Source organism: Pan troglodytes, chromosome 13 (assembly GCF_028858775.2).
Source record: "Pan troglodytes isolate AG18354 chromosome 13, NHGRI_mPanTro3-v2.0_pri, whole genome shotgun sequence".
Taxonomy (NCBI): Eukaryota; Metazoa; Chordata; class Mammalia; order Primates; family Hominidae; genus Pan; species Pan troglodytes.
The window spans coordinates 117,621,739-117,645,796 of NC_072411.2; the positions used below are offsets into that span (position 1 = coordinate 117,621,739).

General features: G+C 39.8%; 2 protein-coding genes across 22 annotated transcripts in view; one reads left to right on the top strand and one right to left on the bottom strand.

The window, feature by feature from the left end:
- The window catches only part of ATIC (5-aminoimidazole-4-carboxamide ribonucleotide formyltransferase/IMP cyclohydrolase), a 49,141-nt gene extending 46,801 nt beyond the window's left edge, over positions 1-2,340 (top strand). The window contains exons 16-17 of one of the 2 annotated variants that reach the window (XR_008546689.2): positions 469-560; positions 687-2,340. The gene's annotated coding sequence lies outside the window, so the exon portion shown is untranslated. Of the gene's footprint in view, positions 1-468; positions 601-686 lie in introns of both variants that reach the window. The other variant, XR_008546690.2, reaches the window with a different exon arrangement.
- FN1 (fibronectin 1) overlaps positions 2,262-24,058 on the bottom strand; it is a 75,328-nt gene continuing 53,531 nt past the window's right edge. For 2 of the 20 annotated variants that reach the window (XM_009444233.3, XM_009444226.4), the window contains 16 exons: positions 23,691-23,804; positions 22,289-22,558; positions 20,617-20,804; positions 19,662-19,749; positions 18,012-18,188; positions 17,142-17,231; positions 16,727-16,906; positions 14,835-14,924; positions 13,622-13,813; positions 13,422-13,528; positions 11,810-11,948; positions 9,362-9,526; positions 7,001-7,126; positions 6,374-6,480; positions 3,367-3,477; positions 2,262-3,023 (listed from right to left, as the gene is read on the bottom strand). In XM_009444233.3, coding sequence (XP_009442508.1) covers positions 2,952-3,023; positions 3,367-3,477; positions 6,374-6,480; positions 7,001-7,126; positions 9,362-9,526; positions 11,810-11,948; positions 13,422-13,528; positions 13,622-13,813; positions 14,835-14,924; positions 16,727-16,906; positions 17,142-17,231; positions 18,012-18,188; positions 19,662-19,749; positions 20,617-20,804; positions 22,289-22,558; positions 23,691-23,804 — 2,216 coding nt within the window. In that variant the 3' untranslated portion in view covers positions 2,262-2,951. Of the gene's footprint in view, positions 3,024-3,366; positions 3,478-6,373; positions 6,481-7,000; positions 7,127-9,361; positions 9,527-11,809; positions 11,949-13,421; positions 13,889-14,834; positions 14,925-16,726; positions 16,907-17,141; positions 17,232-18,011; positions 18,189-19,661; positions 19,750-20,616; positions 20,805-22,288; positions 22,559-23,690; positions 23,805-24,058 lie in introns of all 20 variants that reach the window. The other 18 variants (XM_009444231.4, XM_009444224.3, XM_009444236.3 and 15 more) reach the window with 9 other exon arrangements.

Here is a 24,058-nt window from a genome sequence, read left to right on the forward strand (position 1 = left end):
CTATGCTATTTGCTGAGAAATGGTCAGTACAAAAGAAAGTTTCATCATTCTTGCATTGTGATGCTAAAAGAAAAGGCCTTGTAAATGTGTTTAATTTGCTATTTGTTTACTTCATAAATTTAATGTATTACTTTGGAGAATCCAACAGACATGTTGGAAAAGGTGGCATTTTTCCTGACCTTAAGTGGGGAACTTGAGGTTTTTTACATTTCAACATAAAAGTAAAGGGGCTTGCTATCCATTTAGTTAATACAGTCCAACTGTATTTGCCTAAACTGCATTTTTTAAAATTTTTATTTTTGAGACGAAGTCTCACTCTGTCGCCCATGCTGGAGTGCAATAGCACAATCTTGACTCGCTGCAACCTCCGCCTCCTGGGTTCAAACGATTCTCCTGTCTCAGCCTCCTGAGTTATGGGGACCACAGGCATGTGCCACCATGCCTGGCTAATTGTTTTATTTTTTGTAGAGACGGGTCTCGCTATGTTACCCAGACTGGCCTTGAACTCCCGAGCTCAAGCAACCCTCCCACCTCGGCGCCTCAAAGTACTGGGATTACAGGTGTGAACCACCCTTCCCGGCCCTTACACTGCATTTTAGGGTAAATATTTTTAGGTTTGTAGTTAGGCAAGTGGTTTGAAGCATCATCAGTCTCAACCTAAAGCTGCTCTTTCCTTATGTTTTTAGATATCAAGGCTTTAAGCAAGATTCAGATGAAGGGCCTGCTTTACCAGCTCACCTATGAATATGGAAGCATCAGCTTACTTTTTGCAGCACATGTGTCTCAGGGGGTTGTCCCTTCCCACAGTGTGTAGATTGGCATCGAGATGACGTTCTCTCTCCAGGGTGCAGTGATGACCGACATATGTGAGACAGTCATTTAATATCACCTTTATTTTGTACTTTCTGTGATTTTTAAAACACATACAGAGCAGCTCTGTTTAGCAGCAGGGCTGATAAAGCTTAAAGATCAGTAATAAATAGAAGTCCAGGGGCTGGGTCTGTATTTCGCTAAGGAAACCTCATCTGAGCTTCATGCCCTGTAAAATTAAGCTCTAAAACCTCCCCTAAATGAGATAGCTAAATGTCAAAGCATTTTATACACTGTAAATCAATTCAAATGGGAGTATTTTTTTTTTCAAATGAAGATGGGGAAGTATCTTTCTGTATTTATTTTTAATATTCTTTGCCAGGTATTTATTGAAATACCTTCTTTCATTGTACAATAGTATATTTAAAAAGTGCTTTGCATGTCTTATTATGAACTACTAATTTTTTACTAATAATTACTTGCATTTCCACTATTTACTATTCTGAATGTCACATTTATTTATTTATTTATGGTTTTTGAGATGGAGTCTTGCTCTGTCCCCCATGCTGGAGTTCAGTGGCACAATCTCAGCTCACTGCAACCTCCGCCTTCTAGGTTCAAGCCATTCTCCTACCTCAGCCTTCTGAGTAGCTGGGACCAAAGGCGCCCACCGCCATGCCTGGTAACATTTGTATTTTTAATAGAGACAGGGTTTCGCCATGTTGGCCAGGCTGGTCTCAAACTCCTGACCTCAGGTGATCCATCTGCCTCAGCCTCCCAAAGTGCTGGGATTAGAGGTGTGAGCCACTGCACCTGGCCTGAATGTCAAATTTAATCCCAAAGTTTGTTTCCTCAATGTTAAATTGAAAAAGAAATGACCTTTACAGATCAGGAGTAAACAAACTGTTTAGCTGGGAGTTTATCAAGCCATGCCAAAAGTGTCAGCTGACCCAAAGTAAGACATGTTAGATGGGGGTTATCATACCATGGGGTTTCCCTAAGATAAAACTCCTCCATATTATACTATTCAAATACTTTTAATATCTTAGTCATTTTTATTTCCCTTGCAGGCAATCTCTTTGAACAGAGGTTTATTCAATAAAGGAAGGAAAGGTGGAGGGAGGAAGGCAAGAATTACAATGGTTAGAAAAGAGCAACTAAAGATTATTTCTATTATACTTCTGAAGGGTAAACTAGCAATTTTAATAAATATTTGGGTCCACTTAAATCTATTAAAGCAGAAAGTGTAAAGCTATCTCCATTAGTGAAGAGATGAAGTGACAAAAACCAATCAGTTTTTGTAGCAACTGACTTAGAAAATCTTGTACTGAAATCAACAATTAGAGAGACTTGCACATCATAGATTTTCAAATGTTTGCTGAATTGAAAAAGAACATTCACAGGAATTATTTCCCCCGAAGGTGTCTTATATCAAATAGATGAACTTCAAGTTGTGGAATGTAAATCTTTTATTAAAACAGTTGTCTTTCCACAGTAGTAAAGCTTTGGCACATACAGTATAAAAAATAATCACCCACCATAATTATACCAAATTCCTCTTATCAACTGCATACTAAGTGTTTTCAATACAATTTTTTCCGTATAAAAATACTGGGAAAAATTGATAAATAACAGGTAAGAGAAAGATATTTCTAGGCAATTACTAGGATCATTTGGAAAAAGTGAGTACTGTGGATATTTAAAATATCACAGTAACAAGATCATGCTTATTCCTACAGTATTGCAGGCCAGACACTTAAGTGAAAGCAGAAGTGTTTGGGTGACTTTCCTACTTAAAATTTTGGTCATATCATTTCAAAACATTTGCATCTTGGTTGGCTGCATATGCTTTCCTATTGATCCCAAACCAAATCTTAGAATCACTTCATTTAAAATACTGAGCGGTATTGAATACTTTGAAGCAGAACAGGCAATGTGCAGCCCTCATTTATGAGAAAACTCTCAGGAAACTCCCAGGGTGATGCTTGGAGAAGCTGTGAGTTGAGCTGAAGCTGGAGAACTTCCTCCAGAGCAAAGGGCTTAAGAAAGAAACAAGAACTCTAAGATGGGTCTGCTAACATCACTCCAGTTTAGATGGATCTTGGCAGAGAGACATGCTTGTTCCTCTGGATTGGAAAGATTTACTCTCGGGAATCTTCTCTGTCAGCCTGTACATCTAAAGGCATGAAGCACTCAATTGGGCAATTAACATTCTGTTAAAAAGGAAGAAGGAAAAAAAAATTAGTGGCAAATACTGTAAAGTGTACAGAAAAAAAAATGCGGGGAGGTGGGAACTCATGACAGCTGCTTATAGATAGGATAATATTTCTTCCTAGTTTCAAGAACCTAGCAGCATACTGGGCAATAGGAGATGTTCAAGAGTTACATAAATTATAACTTAAACTATATTATGGAATACAGTGTTTCACTTAAGTCATTTATGAGTTTTTTTTTTTTTTTAATTAATTAAAACACTTGGTTCATTCTGAAGAAAGATACCTGTAGAAAGAGACTGTCTAGTATGAGGGAACACACTTGTGCTGCTAATGCACTTACAGTGTTTGTTCTCTGATGGTATCTCTGAGAATACTGGTTGTAGGACTGGCCAGTAGTGCCTTCGGGACTGGGTTCACCCCCAGGTCTGCGGCAGTTGTCACAGCGCCAGCCCTGAGAGAGTAGAGGCATGAAGTCAAATGGGGTTTATGATAACCTGAGGACATCGTAATTTAGTGTTTGAGTTAAAGAAAAATGTCACATCATATGCACTGGCAAAATATAAGCAGTTAATCACTAAGCAAGCTTTGATGATGATTTCTTGCATTTATAACTCTTAGAATACATTTTGGCTTATTACCATGTCTTATACCTACATCTGTCTCTCTATGTTGTTTCTTTCTCCTGAAATGTCTCTTCTCTTCCTATTCAAACCTTGCCCATCTGCTGAGGCTCATTCCAATCCCAACTTCCTCAACAAGTTCTCTGCACTAGATGATAGAAAACGTTTTCAAAGAATCCTAGCGATTTTAAAAGGGACTTGAGATCACATGAAGAAACATTCTCATTTTATAGGTAAGGAAACAGAGACCCAGAGGAGAGGAGTGACTTGCTTAGAGGGAGCAGGGAAGTCACACAGTGGACCACTGGTGGAGTTGGGCCTGCCGCCCAGGAGGTGGGGTGACCTGGCCATGTTCTTTCTAATGCACCACTTTGCCACTCTCTTCCTAAACTTCCCTAGGCAGTGACATGGTAGCCTGTCACCTGGCCAGAGATGGCATGGGAGATGGAAACGGGACCAAGCTGAGCCAGTGAGGCTCCTGCCTGAAGTTTTTACTGGAAATGGGAGGACACACATGTTCTCTTTCACTACTGTTCTTAAGCTGGCAGGGGGTAAAGCAAGCTCATGGAGGTCAGTCATCAATGGCACCATCAGCAGAGACCCCGCTGAAGCACGAAGCCAGTGCATGGGAAGGCACGCGGAGCAAGAGGGAGTCCGGGCAATGGCACCATCAGCAGAGACCCCGCTGAAGCACGAAGCCAGTGCATGGGAAGGCACGCGGAGCAAGAGGGAGTCCGGGCGCCATTGCTGGAGCAGCCCCTGAAGCCGGTGGGTCCTGGGACTGTTCCATTGTGTGGGCCGTTTTTGCTTGAGTTGCACTTTTTTCTTACAACTAAAATGCAGCCCTAAATAATACAGTCACTTTTTTTATATTAGAATTTAAATATTTTAGACATATTTCTCTGTTTAAGCACATATGCCCCTTAATACCTAACACGATACCACTGACTACCTCCTTACAGAATCATTGAATCTTGCTTTCATATGAGAAAGTGAACAGTTTCCACTCCTGTCTTAAATGTTTCATTTAGCACTTGAGAATAGAATAAGTGTCACACATGAAAGGTTTCATGTGCATAAATAATGAGAAGATGCTGAAGTGAGACCAAAATCAACTTCCCAGCAAATTCATTCTCCACCACACAGTTTCATTCCAGAATGACTGAGTTCTAAGGTCATACAATCACAGTCGTTGTAAGTGTTAATGGGAGAGAGAGAGAGAGAGAGACAGAGAGAGAGAGATACTGAATTCAATCTAAATTCCAATCTCCAATTCTCCTCCATCAGAATTGGGAGCACCTCCCTCCCCATGTAATCACTGGGGGTGAAACAAGATCATAGTAGTTTCCATGGGCTGCCCCTGGTGGGGCCAAGACAGGCCCCTGAACACCCCTGCTGCCAGATTAATTTTCCTAAAGATTAATTTTCCCAAAGACTATTTTCCATCATGTTTCTTTGCATCTTGGATACCTGTAATTGGTTAATGCATTTGGCATTAACCAATGAGTCTCACCCTTGATGAAGCATGCCCCTCACCCACCAGGATTTGGGGAGTTGCTGAGAGGGCATGTCTTCGTTGAAAACAAAGCGCTGTCACATTCCATTGCTTTTATTTGAGTTACACATAATTTCATTTTGAAATTTGAAATCATATTAGAGAAAGGCTTATTATTTTTTGTTATACTGGGCATATTTTAGAAATGGTTGAGAAGTACTGGCTTAAATAATGGGTTGCCAAGGCCCTCCATAAGCCACTTCTTCCCATCTAATTTCTTACCAGAAGACAGCAGGCAGAGGGTTGGCTCACCAAAGCCCACCTGGGCCAGCTCCTTTCTATCCCAGGGGGCGTGTCTCTCTGCTTTCTCCCCTCCCAACTAAACCTTAGTCATCGTAAACCTCAGCCAGTTCATGCTTCTCCTTCTTGCTAATTCCAGCCTACCCAGAACTATATTTGTCAGACCCACTTAGAACTTAATTAGCTTGACTTTGAAATGTATGCTAATTTAACATCTTCAACTATATCATTAAGAGCCAAGCCATTTCTCATTTCCTCTGTTTTTCCTATACTACTTAGCACAGTGCTAGACCTATAACAAGCATCTGTTCTGAATCAAGAGAGAGGTTAAAAGAAGTGGCATTTTCTTACATCTGAGATATTATTCAAAATATTTAACAACGTTGCCATGGGGACACCTGTCCATCAGAATGGAGTTGGAGGCCTAGAGCTACACTGCACTTAACACTTTGCTGAAAAATAGAAGCAGCCTGAGAATAGTAGGGGAGGGGAGGGTCTCAGGCTGCCCAGGATGGGGAGAACCGGCTGAAATGAAACACATTCTATTTACCACTAATTAATTTGAATAGTATCTCTGCTTCACTTTTTTTCAGTGTAAATAGTATCTCTGACATGCTAGGGAGCTTAGGAAAATGATTCTAACATCATATAAATGACAGGTGTTGCTATTAAGAATGACTCAAGACTTGTGTTTTTGGTACTCTACATGCCATTCATTCTTTCTACTAAGAGTAATAGAAAGAATGAATGGCATGTAAGGTAGACATAGAGCTGCTCTAGAGCTCTATGTCAGCAGTTGTATGCCAACAGGAAATGTGGTATTTTAATACTTCCGAAGGGTCTCTGCCCCTCCTGTGTGTACGACACATCCTTGCAGGAGCCCACCCTTTATCTTATCTAACTTGCAGGGAGCCTGGCACATCCGGTCTTACCCGCTGGCCTCCAAAGCATGTGCAGGAGCAAATGGCACCGAGATATTCCTTCTGCCACTGTTCTCCTACGTGGTACGTCTTCCCATCATCATAACACGTTGCCTCATCTGCATATAGACACAAGACAGATGCACGCATAAGCTGAGAACAATACTGCAGACTTGATCTAGGGGTGGGTTCTATTTCTGTCCTAAATTTGTATCATCACAGCGCAAATACCACATATTGATGTGAATCATCCATAAGAGCAGTACTGCTATACAGATCTTAGGGTGGCATTTCCAAAAATTAGACCTAATACACTGGAAAGGGTCCAACGGGAAGATGGAAATCATTATTTTAAAAGTTGAATCTACAGACCAATAAAGCTTCTTTGTAGCATTTTACTGCAGATAATGGTCAAAATACTCAGGTTGGACAAGTGCTAAAGTGTCCTGTAATAACATTAAATCATGACTCATTTTTGAAGCTTGTCTCCACTTTCCCAAATCAAAAGATTAAGAAACCCACTGTTCACTCCTCAAGGAGACCTAAAGTCTCCAATCATTTCTGTGAATGAGAGTTACAGCCTGATAATGAAAGTGAGAATGCTTAATAAGGCACTAAAAATGATCTGTGATGACGTACGAGGGTCACACTTGAATTCTCCTTTTCCGTTCCCAAGACACGTGCAGCTCATCATCTGGCCATTTTCTCCCTGACGGTCCCACTTCTCTCCAATCTTGTAGTTCACACCATTGTCATGGCACCATCCTGTAGGGGTGGGGAAAGTCAGGACCAAAAAGTTATCTGTATATTCTGACTCACAAGACAGTAGGTGAACTGGGACGTGTCACAGGGTCTTCAGAACCATGATCTGGAAAAATAGCAAGTTAAAGATAAAAACCCCTATAATGGGCCATTTATTTTATTTATTTATTTACTTTTTATTTATTTATTTATTTTTTTTTTGAGACAAAGTCTTGCTCTGTCACCCAGGCTGGAGTGAAGTGGTGCAATCTCGGCTCACTGTAACCTCCATCTCCTGGGTTCATGCAGTTATCCTGCCTCAGCCTCCTGGGTAGCTGGGATTACAGGCACTCCCCACAGTGCTATTTTTTTTTTTTTTTTTTTTTTTTTGTATTTTTTGTAGAGATGGAGTTTTGCCATATTGGGTAGGCTGGTCTCAAACTCGTGAGCTCAGGTGATCCACCCGCCTCAGCTTCCCAAAGTGCTGGGATTACAGGTGTGAGCCACCACGCCTGGCCAATGGGCCATTTCTTTGGTTGAATTTTAAAATATTTTTTATCATTTACCATTTTCTAGGGCATTTTAAGACCCAATTTATTCTGCCACAATCATGTCATCAGAATAGTCAAATGAAATGACTTTCATTTGAATTCTCACTATTAAGATTTTAAATTGTGGAAAACTAAAGTGGGATTGGAGTAGACTGTTAGGAATAGATCCTAGATGAAAAATCACTTTTGGATTTGCAGAAACCCTGGATACAAAGTAGTTCAATTAACCATAAAACAAGGATCAGCTGATCTCTACACGCCACCACCTGTTTCATGTACATGGGAAGAGTAAAAAAATGAACCCGGATAAAATAAAACAAAAGCAAACAAAATGCTAAATCATTGGTTATTATCCACATCAAATAAGTCTGGTTCTGTGGAATATCTAAGTCACAGTTTTATGCCTTTAACTACTATACATAAGGGATGACTTTTTAACCTCCAGGGCTTATACAACAAAACACACCTCAGAAGCTTATATAACAATATACTACTTTTTCCATTTTATGAACAGTTCAGCCTGCCTTAAGCTACAAAGTAAAATAATTAGACAACTGTGACATCAAAACAAAGATTATGTAAGTTGAGCCAAAGAGTCACATAAATGAACTCGACATCCCCGCTCCCACAATTGCACCTAAGTGCTCAAACAGGTAATAAACATACAAACTTAAGCGTAGTTCGATTTCAGGAGTTAAAAACCATCTACTTGAAGTCAAATATTAAAATTTCCAGCTCCTAAACAGCATGTGATGTTTTTAGTGTTTTTCATTTTCAGATGGTCAAACATGGAAGTCTATATTGAAAACATTGGCTGGCTTTTACAACTTCAGTCTGGATTAAATGATTTCAAGTATACAAGTTAAGTAAAATACTTTGAAAATCTCTTTTACCAAGTCTTATATTCTAATTCCACAGGATATGATTTCTGTATGTCTATAGGAGGCTTATTTATAGGCATAACGGTCAACACCTATAAAAATGAACCAATTGTCAATAATCATCACATCTCCTAAACACAAAGAATAAATGAAAGGTTTATAAATTCTAATCCTAATCTCAAAGCATAATAGATATTTCCTAGGCACATTTTAACTTAAAAAATTTGAAAATTAAAACGTATTAGAATTTGAAAATCAAACATTTATCAATTCAAGTTGATTTTTAATGATCTAAAAGCAGATTATCTGTTTTTTCTTTTATATTTCTAGCAACATTCAAGCTACCTGGGCTATGTGTGTGATGCAAAAGTGTGTGCATGGGTACTATGATATGTGCATGTTTGGTTTATGTTGAAGGAGACTGTTTTTGAGTCTAAATGTTCACCTCTGATCTCATTCAACACTGAAGATTAAAAGAGATTTGAGGTTTTTCTGTGTCTCTAATACTCTTAAATAGACCTGGTTCCAAAAGTCTTTATCAATTTGTTTTCACAGAAAATTTCAAAAATCAAATTAGCACCATAATCTTATGTTTAATTAATAGTTGTATTGGCATATAACCCTTGAAATGAAGCAATGTCCAACAAGTAAAATTTCCCATCATTTTTCTATGATGCAAAATATTACTTTGAGTCAAACAGTATTCTCTTGTTTGCTTCATGTTTGGAAGAACCTGTGTCTTCCAAACATGCTTCCTTGGCACATGAGTGCATGCATGGAACTTGAGGAGATGAACACAGAAGTGGATGGACAAAGCAACTACTCACTAGATGAATCACATCTGAAATGACCACTTCCAAAGCCTAAGCACTGGCACAACAGTTTAAAGCCTGATTCAGACATTCGTTCCCACTCATCTCCAACAGCATAATGGGAAACTGTGTAGGGGTCAAAGCACGAGTCATCCGTAGGTTGGTTCAAGCCTTCGTTGACTATGAAGAAAAGGAAGAAAAAGCAAAAAGAGACATCTTATTAATCGATTTGGACCATAAGAAGAAAATCGAATGATTGTATACAATGACTTAATCTAAAACAAAAATTCCAGGAGGATTAAGAGGCATTCATCTGTTCTATCAAGGCATTAACTGCTCTAAAAAACCATGGTTAGATGTGACACCTGTCACAGGCACCCGACAGGAAGCCCATCTTTTATTTTTCCCTTGCTTCTAAAATAATTGCCATTTCTGTTGAAACTACTTCATAGAACATGGAACAGATCTTGAAGCAATTTAAGCTAGTGGAGAACTTTAGTGAGATGCAAAGACTAATGATGCCTCTCCATTGGTACCTGAGTGACCTTGGGCCAGCTATTTAACACCACTCTGCCTTGCTTCCCTCATCTGCAATACTAGCGTAATAATAAAAATATCTATACTTCCTGGGGAATCTTGTGAAGATTATATAAGGCCATGAATTCAAAACATTGACCCTTTTCCAAGACTTAGAAAATGTTCACTAAATAAAGAATAATTATTAAAGGCTGTCTTTTGCTTATAATGCAAAAGTCTTAGCATTTTAATATACCATTATAATGTAATTTTCACTTTTATTATTGTAATTTTTGCATAATAGTGCAGAAAGCCTAGATTTTGGACATTGTTATTATAGTGGTGAGACAGCTTTATCAGTGAGGTCAACTGTTCCAAATAAGAAAATGCCCTTGGAATACAGATGATTTAGGAATAAGTAAGGGAGTCTCTTCATGTTACCTAAGATCTTATCTATTTATGATTTGGAAAAGCTTATTTTAAAAAAATCTATGCAAACAAAGCATGCTTCAAATTATTCCCTAAAAATTAAATAAACTAATTTGACTTAAAATCCCACTGTGTATTTTTCTTTTTACAGTGCAAAACTCAAAAGCTCAAAAGCAGTAGATATTTGAGGTGCCTAATTTTTAAAAGGGGTCACCCTTAAAGAAAATAGCGTTTTGGAGAACTGGTAAGTCTGAGACATCTCAAAGCTGGGAGAACCTGGTTAGAATGTAGAATACTGCTGCTGGGAATAAGGAGTTTAAAAGAAAAATGGAAGGAACTTAAATTGTTACTAGGGGTTTCTATACTCAAAAGAGCCAGGAGTTCAAATTCCATCCTAACTAAAGTTAAAGAGATGGAATCTTTAAAAAAAAAAAAAAAATGACTTAGAAAAGCACAAAGACCTTTTTGCTCTTGAAAATTCTGTTCACGTGGCATTCTACTAGTAAAACCACAAAAGGCAAAGATAAGCATTACTGTGGATATGTAATACAACAAACACAAAATAATCTCCTCCCAACCTCTCTCCAGCCAAATGCTCAACTGCTTAATTCACAGGAATTTATACATGTAAAGTAGCACAGTCTTCTATCAGATGAGGGAAGAGGCTAAAATTAAACAACTGGCCTTAGGAATAAAATCTGTCACTTGGCATAGACAGGACTTAGCACTCTCTGTTGGTGTGGAGTAGAGAACTCTCCTGTTGGAAGATTCGGGATTCACGGTTTTGATTATCCCCTATCTCATGTGCCTTGGTGAATTTTCAGCTGCTGCAAATTGAGCAGCCAGGTGGCACGCTATTGATTTAAAAGGATTTCCCAGGTGCTACAAAGAGTAGTTAATGATCTTTTAACCTCTATAGAAGCTTTTGACCTGTATAGTCAGAAAAAAAAATGGAAATAACATTGGAAAAAAATGGAAATAACATTGGAAAAATGGATTAACATTGGAATAACATTCTCTGCAGACAGAAATGCACAATGTTGGTAGCATTTTATATCAGGAGCAAAAGCCAACTGTCCCCATGTCTGCAGAAGGGGTATTTTCTTTATAGGTAATCGTTTCAGTATTTAGTCACTCAAGAGGACAGCAGCATGGTGAGATGGAGAGGGTCTGGGAAAAGACATCAGGAAACCTGTGCCCTCTATCAACTCAGATACTCACAAGTAAGGACTCAGAGTGTTGTACTAAATAATATTTGAAATCCCTTCCAGATCTATAATCGTATCACCATTTGAGAGTCTGTCAATTACGTATGCATTTTGTGAAGACAACAGGATATGGCAGGAGGTGGGGGAGAGATTAATTTAATATAAAGTTGCTCATTTATTTTATGTTGATGTGTTGCATTAAATCCCAAAGATAAAAAGACAATGGCAGCAAAGGTACAGTCAACAGAAAAGCCCATCTCTGGTGTACAGCAGAGGGGAGCCTGTGTCTAAATAGTACGTGTTTACATACCAGAGTTGCCCACGGTAACAACCTCTTCCCGAACCTTATGCCTCTGCTGGTCTTTCAGTGCCTCCACTATGATGTTGTAGGTGGCACCTCTGGTGAGGCCTGTCAGAGTGGCACTGGTAGAAGTTCCAGGAACCCTGAACTGCAATTATCGGTACATCCAAAGCAGAGAGAAAGCATTATAGTGAGGAATGACACGGGCTCTCCTCTTACCAATAACCCTCACTGTTTAAACAAAGCAAAGGAAGACAAAAAAAAAAAAAAAAAAGAGGGAGGGTATAGTGGTCCTAACCAGCTGAGGAGAGAAATGGAACAAGGATAGGGGCTATTGTTCCTGCCAGATTTTCCTGCCAACAATCTACCTACGTGCTCCGTAGTTAACAGGAGCCCTCGACAATACTAGAGACGGCCTGCCATTGATCTTGCTTCAGTCGCAGGTCTGCATAAGCCCTCTGGAAGCCCTGGCCATGTTTGCTTCACATAAAACCTGGACACTGCGCTATATGGGAGACACGGTCATGCTCCTCCAGGTGACATCTGACCCCAGTGTGGAGTCCTTAAAACAGTTGGGTAAATCCTCAAACTCATGTTTCTAAGCTCATAAATTTCCTACAGTGTTGTCATTTTTTAAATTCTGCCACTTTCTAAAAGTAACAACACAATAAAAATTGATACTGTCAGTGGGCCGGGTGTAGTGGGTGGCTCATGCTTGTAGTCCCAGCACTTTGGGAGGCCAAAGCGGGTGGATCACGAGGTCAGGAGATCGAGACCATCCTGGCCAACATCGTGAAACCCCGTCTCTACTAAAAATACAAAAATTAGCTGGGTGTGGTGGCACATGCCTGTAATCCCAGCTATTTGGGAGGCTGAGGCAGGAGAATTGCTTGAACCTGGGAGGCAGAGGTTGCAGTGAGCCGAGATCACGCCACTGCACTCCAGCCAGGGCGATAGAGCAAGACTCCATCTCGGGGGGGTAAAAAAAAAAGGATACTGTCAACACAAATTAAATAATATATGTTTTAGAGAATCAATCACTTATCAGCTGCTATGCACAGCTTCGCCTGTTTTTTTTTTTTTCTTTAGATATGCTGTAGATAGTGGGGTTCTTCAAGGACAAATCATAAAGGTAGTGTTTTAGACTTCTGCACACAAATGGAAATTCAGGTAGAATATTTTTCTTTCTTTTCTAGAATCACTATCTTACTCAAAAAGGAACCTCAAATGTGTGAGAATAATAGAAATAGTTTCATTTTCTCTATGAAATAAAAGCTAGTGACTCTCTGGTATGTCCTCCAAAGTAGAGCCATATTGGGATTTAAAAAAAAAAAAAAGCAGGGCTTAAATGTGCCATCTTCTAAGAGGTTCTAGAAGTGGAGCCACTTTTTTTTTTTTTTTTTTTTCAAGAGACGAGGTTTCACCATGTTGGCCAGGCTGGTCTTGAACTCCTAACCTCAAATGATCCACCTGCCTCGGCCTCCCAAAGTGCTGGGATTACAGGCGTGAGCCATCACACCCGGCCATGAAGCCACTTTTTATTCGAGGGCTGGTCACTTCAGTTACCTAACTTATTCCTTTCTGTGCTGCCCCATGAGAAGTGAAGAGAACAATTAATTACCTGTAAGGGTTCTTCATCAGTGCCAACAGGATGACATGAAATGATGTACTCAGAAGTGTCCTGGAATGGGGCCCATGAGATGGTTGTCTGAGAGAGAGCTTCTTGTCCTGTAGAGGCATTTGGATTGAGTCCCGGACCGTGTGGGTACAGGTGATAGTCTACATCTTCCCTGGGGATGTGACCAATTTGGATTTCCTCACCTACATTCGGCGGGTATGGTCTTGGCCTATGCCTTATGGGGGTGGCCGTTGTGGGCGGTGTGGTCCGCCTAAAACCATGTTCCTCAAAGATCATTTGTTGACCAACACTGGGTTGCTGACCAGAAGTGCCAGGAAGCTGAATACCATTTCCAGTGTCATACCCAGGGTGGGTGACGAAAGGGGTCTTTTGAACTGTGGAAGGAACATCCAAGATCTCTGGTCCATGAAGATTGGGGTGTGGAAGGGTTACCAGTTGGGGAAGCTCGTCTAGCCGAGAGAGGTTAGAGCCAAAAAAGCAAAGCGCATTAAGCTCCAGGAAGTAGCAGCAATGATGATAATCGATTCAGGCAACAATGACTGTTCATCAATTTGATAAAAGCCACCAGAAAATGAGCAGTTCTGAGATCACAAAACACTTTTTCCAGAAAGAAATCTTTAGGATTTTTCTCAAAGGTTTCTTTATAGTTTAGAAAGAAAAAAGTGTTAGTATGAATTTATCATACACACAGCTTTAAACCGCTGAGCCCCGTAGAAGCTGCCTCTGCTCAAATTAAACCTAATGGAACTGAAATGTGCAGTCTTTCTCTTTCTCTCTTTCTTTTTTAAATTTGAGAAGCAAGTTGTAGGAAGTAGAATCCAGACTAATCATATCAGTGTCATAAGTATGAGAATTACAGAGGTTTGGCTCAACAGTTTTTCATGGTTTGAAATGGTAAAAATAGATAAAACACACATGTTCATTTTTGAAATTTTCCTATATCAGGAATACACATTTTCTTGAAATTAACTGAAACTGGATGCAAAAGTAAGACATTGTTTAGCTCTAAGTTGTAGAAACCAAATAAAGATAAATGTGAGAGGTTTCTCTCCTTCCTTTAAAAAAGGAAACATTTTAAAATTCAACAGAAGGTATAAAAGAAGAGCAATGATAGCACTTCTTTTACATTTTAACATCTTGTTTGAATTTTTAAAAGGTGAATAACAAGGCTTTATATTGAGTGGCTGTAGTAAAGAAAAAAAATAAAACCAAACTCTGCAGTGCATGTTAAATTATTTCTTCTATTAAAGAATACAATATATACACTATGCTGTTAGATAAAAAAAATCACAAGAAATGCATCAAAACATGGAGAACCTTTTCATATTGCAAGATTGCTCATTTGTTATTAGTTTTGTCCTAACTTTCTCCTTGTTACCTGCAAGATACTCTTACCTGTCTTTTTCCTTCCAATCAGGGGCTCACTCTTCTGATTATTCTTCAGGGCAATGACATAAATTGTATATTCGGTTCCCGGTTCCAGGCCTGAAGGGAGAATAGAACCATCACATTATGTCAATGGGCTCAGCTAGTCAAGTGGAAGTCGGTCTCACCAGCAGACGCTACTGGGAGCAGGCACTTCCTCTCCAGCTGGCTGTTGGCCTCTTGAAGGTAAAATCGACTTCACTTTTCCTCCATAAACACCCAAATATCCTGCATATAAAGTCCACATCGCAAATTAATTATCTTACTGTCATATCTGACGCCTGAATAGACATTTTTTGGCTAACTTTTCCAGGGTATTCTTTTTTTTTTTTTTTTTTTTTTTTTTGAGATGGAGTCTGGCTCTGTCACCCAGGCTGGAGTGCAGTGGTGCTATCTCGGCTCACTGCAAGCTCCGCTTCCCAGGTTCAGCCATTCTCCTGCCTCAGCCACCCGAGTAGCTGGGACTACAGGCACCCATCACCATGCCTGGCTAATTTTGTTTTTGTATTTTTAGTAGAGATGGGGTTTCACCATGTTAGCCAGGATGGTCTCGATCTCCTGACCTTGTGATCTGCCTGCCTCGGTCTCCCAAAGTGCTGGGATTACAGGCGTGAGCCACCGCGCCTGGCCTTTCCAGGGTATTCTTTTAACGTGGTCTTATTTGCCTTTTTGAATTTAAGAAAATCTATCAGCATCATATACCACCACTGGAATATAAATTTGAAAGAGAGTCCTGCAGATTATATACATGAATCTACTTAGGCCTAATAACCAAGCAGTCCTCAGTGGCAGATCAATGAAAAGTGAAACTAAAGGCAAGTGAAGGGTAGGAGAGATTGGCCAGTGTTTGTGCAGCCTCTGTGGGAAGTGTCTAGTTCAATTCCTTTCATGTCTGCTTCTATTTTCCTGTTCCCCCCAATTCTAAAAAGCCAGTGTCTCCTTCTAATGTCTGTATGTTCTGTGGGAATTTTAAAGTCCAGGTGATACTCTATACAGACTGATATGGTTTGGCTCTGTGTCTGCATCCAAATCTCATCTGGAATTGTAATCCCCATGTATTGAGGAGAGGAGGTGATTAGATCATGGGGTGGTTCCCCCAGGCTGTTCTCATGATAGTGAGTTCTCACAAGATCTGACAGTTTTGTAAGTATCTGGAAGTTCCTCCTTTGTGCTTCTCTCTCCTGCTGCCATGTAAGACATGCCTGCTTTCCCTTCCACCATGATTGTACATTTTCTGAGGCCTCCCCAGCCATGCGGAACTGTGAGTCAATTAAACCTCTTTATAGCAGTATGAAAACAGACTAATACAGATAGTTTAAATATTTCATCTCTTGGGCAAAAATAATACTAGAGGCTTATAGTCTTTCCCACCAAGGTAGACAACTCTTATTCCCCATTCCAGGCATTCTTCCAATGTGGGTGGTTGGGACTGCTCTGCCTCAAGAGCTGTCCTGTGATAGTGGTCAACAAGGTCAATGGCAGGTGGTGCACTGGCAAGTCCTGCAAGATTGCCATACCTATAGAGAGCTGAGTGTAATGACAGAATCACAATCAGCTAGTATGCTTTGAAAAATATCTTTTTCCAGGACTGAATTGACAGGTATCTGGCAAACTTGCAGCGAAAGGAAAACATGAGTCTAGTCATGCCATTAGTACAGTCTTGAAATTGCATTTTCCTTCACTCATGCCTTTTGGGATGTATTAGGCTCTACCACTCCTACACAGAGAATGCTTTTTGAGGTTATCAGGAACAGAGTTTCGCATTCTCATGACACAGTATCAAAGACGCTGTGGGAGTTTGCTAAGGACTTCTTGTGTCCTAGGTAGTAAGAAGGAAAATGACAGCATGGAAGCAGCAATACCAGTAATAGTAGCCTCTGTGACACCAGGGCGGGGCCGAGGGACCACTTCTCTGGGAGGAGACCGAGGCTTCTCATACTTGATGATGTAGCCGGTAATCCTGGCACGTGGCGGCTGCCATGATACCAGCAAGGAATTGGGTGTGGTGGCCAGGAAACGCAGGTTGGATGGTGCATCAATGGCTGAAAGAAAACAAAATTAAGTCTCTAAGAAGGCAAATAACCAAGAAAATTACTCCCACACTTTTCTCCCGAGCCGTTCTAAACACACTTAAAAGAATCTGAGAATACTGTAAACCGGAAACAAGATTCTCTGGAATCTATAATACAAAAATATCCGCCTCACATTTGTTTTTTGAGTTCCTGAGACTGATTGCATACAAGTCAATGGCATTTCCTCAGTAGAAGGTATAGTTACCAGTGGAGGCGTCGATGACCACAGGGGAGCTCCGAGCATTGTCGTTCAAGGTGTACAGGTAGATCTTGTAGTCAGTGCCTGGTTGTAAACCTGGGATTTGAGAAGAGATGATTTTTAACAGTTCTTGCTTTTTACTAGGAGAATTCTCAAGCTAGCCTGCAATTTTTCTGGGTTCTTCTATCATCCCATATTTATATAGACTACCAAAGTGGTCCACATTTGAACAGTAAAGTAGAGCATGCTATGGATGTTAACTGTTAACAAGAAACATATCTCGAAAGTGAATCACTGATGCAGACAAGGACACTGGCTAAAGTAAATTCTGGAATGCAAAAATGCTATGTTGGAAGAGGCCCTCTTGCAGAATGGGGGTCAGCCACTTATTGAGGTTTTCTCTTTACCGTAATCAGATGGTCAATAGTTGAGCCTTGGAATCACAATTTTAAAAAGCTAAAAAAGACCTCAGATATTGAATATTCTTTGGTCACAATTTTGGCCTTTATTAAGTGGTATTGTTTACTTTTATATTAACTATGCTTTTTAATGCTAAGATCTATACATCACTATTTTTTATTTCTTTTAGTTTTAAACCTTATGTTACAATTTTTTAAATAAGAAAGGGCACAATGATAGAAGATCAAACTTGTTGATTGACACTTATGCAATTTCCATGACAAATATTACACAAAATCAGGCATTCAAAGGACAAAACTATTTCTGATCATAGCATGAAAATAACGTTCTAAAACTGGGTTATGATGATAACACTGAAAATAAATTTTATCAGTGTCAGTCGTAGAACAATTAATAAGCCCGTTTACATTGTGGGTATTTGTTAACAAATGTGGTTAGTGCAATGAGTTCCCTGACCTGTGATGGTGTAGCTTCTGACATCTGGCTTGATGGTTCTCTGGATTGGAGTCTGGCCATTGGCTGGAACGGCATCAACTTGGAAGCCAGTGATCGTCTCAGTCTTGGTTCTCCAGCTAATGGTGATGGTGGTCTCAGTAGCATCTGTCACACGAGCCCTTCTTGGTGGGCTGACATCTGCACAGGAGCATAGCTAGAGATTAGTGCCTGCTTGGCTCATCCATGTAAGTTTTGGTATTTTAAAACGTTTCCTTGGTATATATCAAATTCATCCATTTCAAGAAATATATAACTAGTAATGTGTAGATTATCTCCTTTGGCATTCAGAGAGAAAGGTCAACTGTAATTAGAAAATAGGAAAATATCTACCTCTCAGACATTTTATTTTGAAGAGCTGAAAAGCTTTATAGATACTACCAGTGGTTCCCAGGGCTGGCTTTATAGTATCTACAAATACTTCAATAAATATTAAAATTATTAATGTATTATAATGTAAAAATATGTGTGGTAGGAGTTATAATAACATGGCCAGCTAACAATTTTGTGTGTGTGTGTGTGTGTGTGTGTATGTGTGTGTGAGAGAGTGTGTGTGTGTGTCTAATATTACGGCAAGTATTTTGTATTTTCTCTCAACAGGTACAATGCCATCCCTCTTTTATAAATGATAAAACTTTGACACTTTACCTGACTTTTGAAAAGGCATACATCAAGGTATTGATATAACAGAAGACTAGAATCTAAGCCTGATTTGGTCCAATGGTTACTGTGCTGTGATATAATTTGGATATTTGTCCCTGTCCAAATCTCTGTTGAGTTGTAATCTCCAATGCTGGAGGTGGGGCCTGGTGAGAGGTGTTTGGATCATGGGGGCAGATCCCTTGTGGCTTGGTGCCCTCTTTATGACAGTGAGTTCTCAAGACACTGGGTCATTTAAATGTATAAGGTCCTCCCCCCCAACTCTCTCTCTCTCTCGGTCTTGCTTTTGCCACAGCCATGTGATGTGCCTGCTCCCCCTTGGCCTTCCACCATGAGTAAGCTTCCCAAGGCCTCCCTAGAAGCCAAGAAGATACCAGCACCATGCTTCCTGTAAAGCCTGCTGGCCTGTGGGCCAATTAAGCCTCTTTTCTTTAGAAATTACCCAGTCTCCGGTATTTCTTTATAGTAATGCAAGAATGGCCTAATATGCATTGTTAAGATATAGCAGAAGCCAGTGGGGTCTCCCCAAGCTTAGCTCTATGAAAACAAATTCTAACAAGTAGAGCATAAACTAGATGTCAGTCACAGTCCATAATATCAACATTATAAGCTTATGAAGTGATTCCATTTTATGGGTCAGTAGACCCCTTTCTGAAGGAGTATAAAAGATGACAGTCATGCGTCAAAAAGGCAATCAAATTGATTTTCAAATTAGGACTCATTCCACTGTTAACATATAAATCTAAAAAATTATTTATTTTATTTATTTTAAGAGACAGGGCCTTGCTATTTGCCCGGGTAGGTCTCAAACTCCTGGCCTCAAGTGACGCTCCCGCCTCAGCTTCCCAAAGTGCTTGGATTTTAGACATGAGCCACTGAACCCCACTGATTTACCATTCTTTAATTTTTGTCTATACAGAAGGTTTGTCCATATGAAGACATTTTGTTACTTACTCTCCAGAGTGGTGACAACTCCCTGAGCTGGTCTGCTTGTCAAAGTGTCCTTAAGAGCATAGACACTCACTTCATATTTGGTGGCCACCTAGAGAAATAAGGGCATGGTGAGCTTTAGCAATGTCCTCAACTGAAACCCAAGGAGTTTCACTACAGCATTAGGTAAATGCAATGGTTAGAAAATAAAAAATAAACAAACCAGCAAAACCCACAACCTTGAAAATTCCTAGATTAATTTCATTCCTACAGTGCAGGTGATAAATGTATTTATCAATTTTAAAATGCTCTTAGCGGTTAAGCTTAAGTAAGCCATAGATTATATACTTAAACTAAGCTGGTAAAAAAAATGAGAAAAGTGGGTATTAGCGTATTTTTCTTTTTTATGATCTGACAGGTGTAAATCATAATTTTTTCCTTATCATAGAGAGGCAAAGAGAATGTTCCATTTTGTCTCTGAACCCTCTTTCTGTAGTTTCCCCTGAAATTGGCCTTATGTTAAGAGGTACATCAGTCCCCTAGGTTCCTAGAAGTTTTCTGCATGTATGTCTGGAAGGATTTTAACATGTTTTAATGAGGGTAGGCTCAAGGTAGACTGGTACAAACTGTAAAATATTCTTTATCAAGGTAACAGAGCTCAGAAAATGCATAACTAAGTCGATTTATGCATTCAACCAATGGATATGTAAATTGCCCCCCACAACCTTTTAAAATAAGCACAATACATCTAAAAGAGCTGCACAAAATCCAAAGCTATTTATAAAATTCTGTCCCAAGAGTCACCTGGAAAACTTAGGTCAACATAAAGGAATTCCGTTGATATAAAATTACAATAAGATTATTTGATGCAGAGGAAAAGAACAGTTAGATTTATTATGATATTATATTTTCACCACCTTAGAAACTATGTTAGAGATGATCTCCATCTTTATTCCAACGAACAACGGTCATGTCTTACCATAAGTCCTGATACAACCACGGATGAGCTGTCAGGAGCAAGGTTGATTTCTTTCATTGGTCCGGTCTTCTCCTTGGGGGTCACCCGCACTCGATATCCAGTGAGCTGAACATTGGGTGGTGTCCACTGGGCGCTCAGGCTTGTGGGTGTGACCTGAGTGAACTTCAGGTCAGTTGGTGCAGGAATAGCTGTCGAGATTGTCATTGGTTAGAGGTTATCTTATAGGAAATGGGGGAAAAGGAAAATAAAGTGAGTTCCAAGAAGTAGAATGGATTGTTCTTGTTGGGTTAGGTGGGTTCCCTGGTCAAGCAAAGATTCAGTACAAGAAAGTACAATAAGGGATGCAAAATGAAGAAAGTGTTTGCTGAGAAATGTGTTTTATATCCACCAGTTCTCAGAATCACTGAAAACATTTGGGTAAATGCCAAAACTCTAAGAGATTTTAGGTTTTACAAGTTTTGCTTTCCCTTAAAAAAAAAAGTTATATTGGCTTAGTGGCCATTATGATTTATTTTACTTTTGTATGGAAAAATAAGCAATGGCCCTTTCTCTTTCTTAAAAATTTTAATTAATTAATTTAGAAACGGTCTCTCTGTGTCATCCAGGCGGCAGTGCAGTGGAGTTATCATAGCTCACTGCAGCCTTGAACTCGTAGGCTCAAGTGATCCTCTACCTCAGCCTCTTGAGTAGCTGGGACTACAGGCATGTGTCACCACACCTCGCTAATTTTTTCATATTTTTTTGTAGAGACGGGGTCTCACTTCATTGCCCAGGCTGATCATGAACTCCTGGCCTCAATCATTGCTCCCGCCTTGGCCTCCCAAAGCACTAGGATTACATGTGTGAGCCACTGCACCCGGCCTCCTTTTTCTACATAAAGTATCTTTGTATGGATAACCATTTCATGCAGTATTCCATCCAAAAAAGAGAGAATAATGTTTTTATTGTCTCTTTATTTGGACCCTATGGCAGATATGGCTGCTAAATTTGACGGTCTCTCTGTAATGCGGCGTAAGAAGAAAACTGGCTCCCAACAGAAGCAGAAAAGAGAAGCGAAAAGCAATAATACAGACTGTCACCTCTAGGGTTTATGCTGTCACTAGGATACATCTTTAGCATTCTACTCTGCTTCAGAAATAAAGCACAAGAAGATAAAGTATTATGGAAAGCAACTGCCCTATTGATTATTTCCTAGGTGTCTAAATCACAATCATTTAAGCTAATTATACACCAGCATATGATATCTAACCAGAGAAGAAAGGTCTTACCCACGTGTGCTCAGAATCATGCTGCTATGAAATGCCCGAGTTTGGGTTCCTTTTTATAAGTAAGCTCTATAATGCCAAACTTCTTTTCTTTATACATAGTGAGGGTAATCACAGGGAGTCAGAGCTTAGGAAATAATCCACAACTTTAGTATCCTCTTCAAATGTCTTGCTTTATGGTCTTGTGTATAAGCCAGGATACTCCAAAATTTCTTTTTATCAGACTTGTTTCCTTAAATATCACCTAAGTTTTATTGTTTCTTACCATTCCTCTTTAAAGAGGATCTTTCCTAATAATTTTTTTTCACCCTTACACGGGAATCAATAGCCCAATGAAGCATAATTCATTCAGTAGGGCATAAAGCCGCTGCTCCCATGGGCACCTGGTGGTGCAATTAACCATATACCTGTGGACTGGGTTCCAATCAGGGGCTGGCTCTCCATATCATCGTGCAAGGCAACCACACTGACTGTGTACTCAGAACCCGGTCTGAGGCCTTGCAGCTCTGCAGTGTCTTCTTCACCATCAGGTGCAGGGAATAGCTCATGGATTCCATCCTCAGGGCTCGAGTAGGTCACCCTGTACCTGGAAACTTGCCCCTGTGGGCTTTCCCAAGCAATTTTGATGGAATCGACATCCACATCAGTGAATGCCAGTCCTTTAGGGCGATCAATGTCTGTTAGGCAAATTAATGGTAAGAGGTTATGTGAAAAGCAAGTTGTGAAATAAGCATTTTTATAACATGCAAAGCAGTTTTGCAGATACCATTTTCTTTGATGAAGTCCAATTAACCCACTATCAAAAGGAAAAATCACTTAAACACTTGCTTAATTTTTCTTGGTTTAGAAAATATGCAATGTTGCATCACTTATTAAAACATAGGTGTATGTGAGATAAGCAGATACCCTGCAAAATGTCCCCACAATGGGGATGTATTTATATTAATTTAAAGATATTCTACCACGATTTGATTTTTACAATGTGATGTTAGTCTCATAGACCTGGATTTTCTATACCTTGGAAGTGGTAAAGCTGATTTGCAATGTCAGATTCAAACTGTTATAGTTGTTTTGTTTTGTTTTTTTTTTGAGATGGAGTCTCACTCTATCACCTAGGCTGGGGTGCAGAGGCATGATCTTGGCTCACTGCAACTTCTGCCTCCTGGGTCCAAGTGATTCTTCTGCCTCAGCCTCCTGAGTAGCTGGGATTACAGGCACGTGCCACCACGACTGGCTAATTTTTGTATTTTTAGTAGAGATGGGGTTTCACCATGTTGGTCAGGCTGGTCTCGAACTCCTGACCTCGTGATCCGCCTGCCTCAGCCTCCCAAAATGCTGGGATTACAGGCGTGAGCCCAGCCCCATAATGGTTCTTACACTCTTCTTTTCCCCTCTCTATTAAGCATTTATATTACACTCTGGTCCAGCCATAGCCCTTCAAATGCCCCAAACATAAAGCTACATGAGGCACACTTCAATCAACTTTACCATCCAGTTGTAGAAAAGACGGTCTAGGAAAATTTTTTGTAGATTTGCTATAGGCAAATAAGATTTCGCTGAGGCCATTTGAGCAAAAGAAATTCAAAGCACAGCAACTAACTATGGTGGTTTCACAACTTCTTTCTCTGTAAATTCCTTGCTTGACACTGAGAAGGAGAAAAGATGTTCGTAAAGGGCTCAGCTCAAGACATAAACTAACCAACAAGTTCACTTTCCCTATGTGCAATTGCAAAAGACATGTGGTGGGCATTCAGACACCCAAGAACAAAATTTGACTTTGAAAATGGAAACCAAGCAGTGGTTACGTACTGGTTACTGCAGTCTGAACCAGAGGCTGACTCTCTCCGCTTGGATTCTGAGCATAGACACTAACCACATACTCCACTGTGGGCTGCAAGCCTTCAATAGTCATTTCTGTTTGATCTGCAAAGGGAGTGAAAAGCAAATGCAACATCCACGTCATCCACTATAAAGTCCTCAAGTGGCGTCTAGAGTTTGGTAGTAAACATATGGTGGCCTAGAATTTTTATTTGCAGAATTGTAACAAAAATATGGAGAGTCAGACTTTGATTTCCTCTTGGACAAACCTGTTCATTGCTAATACAAATTACCATATGGGAGTGAAGTCACACTCAAGGATAAGATCTAAAACTTAATATGATGCCCCCAACAATTAG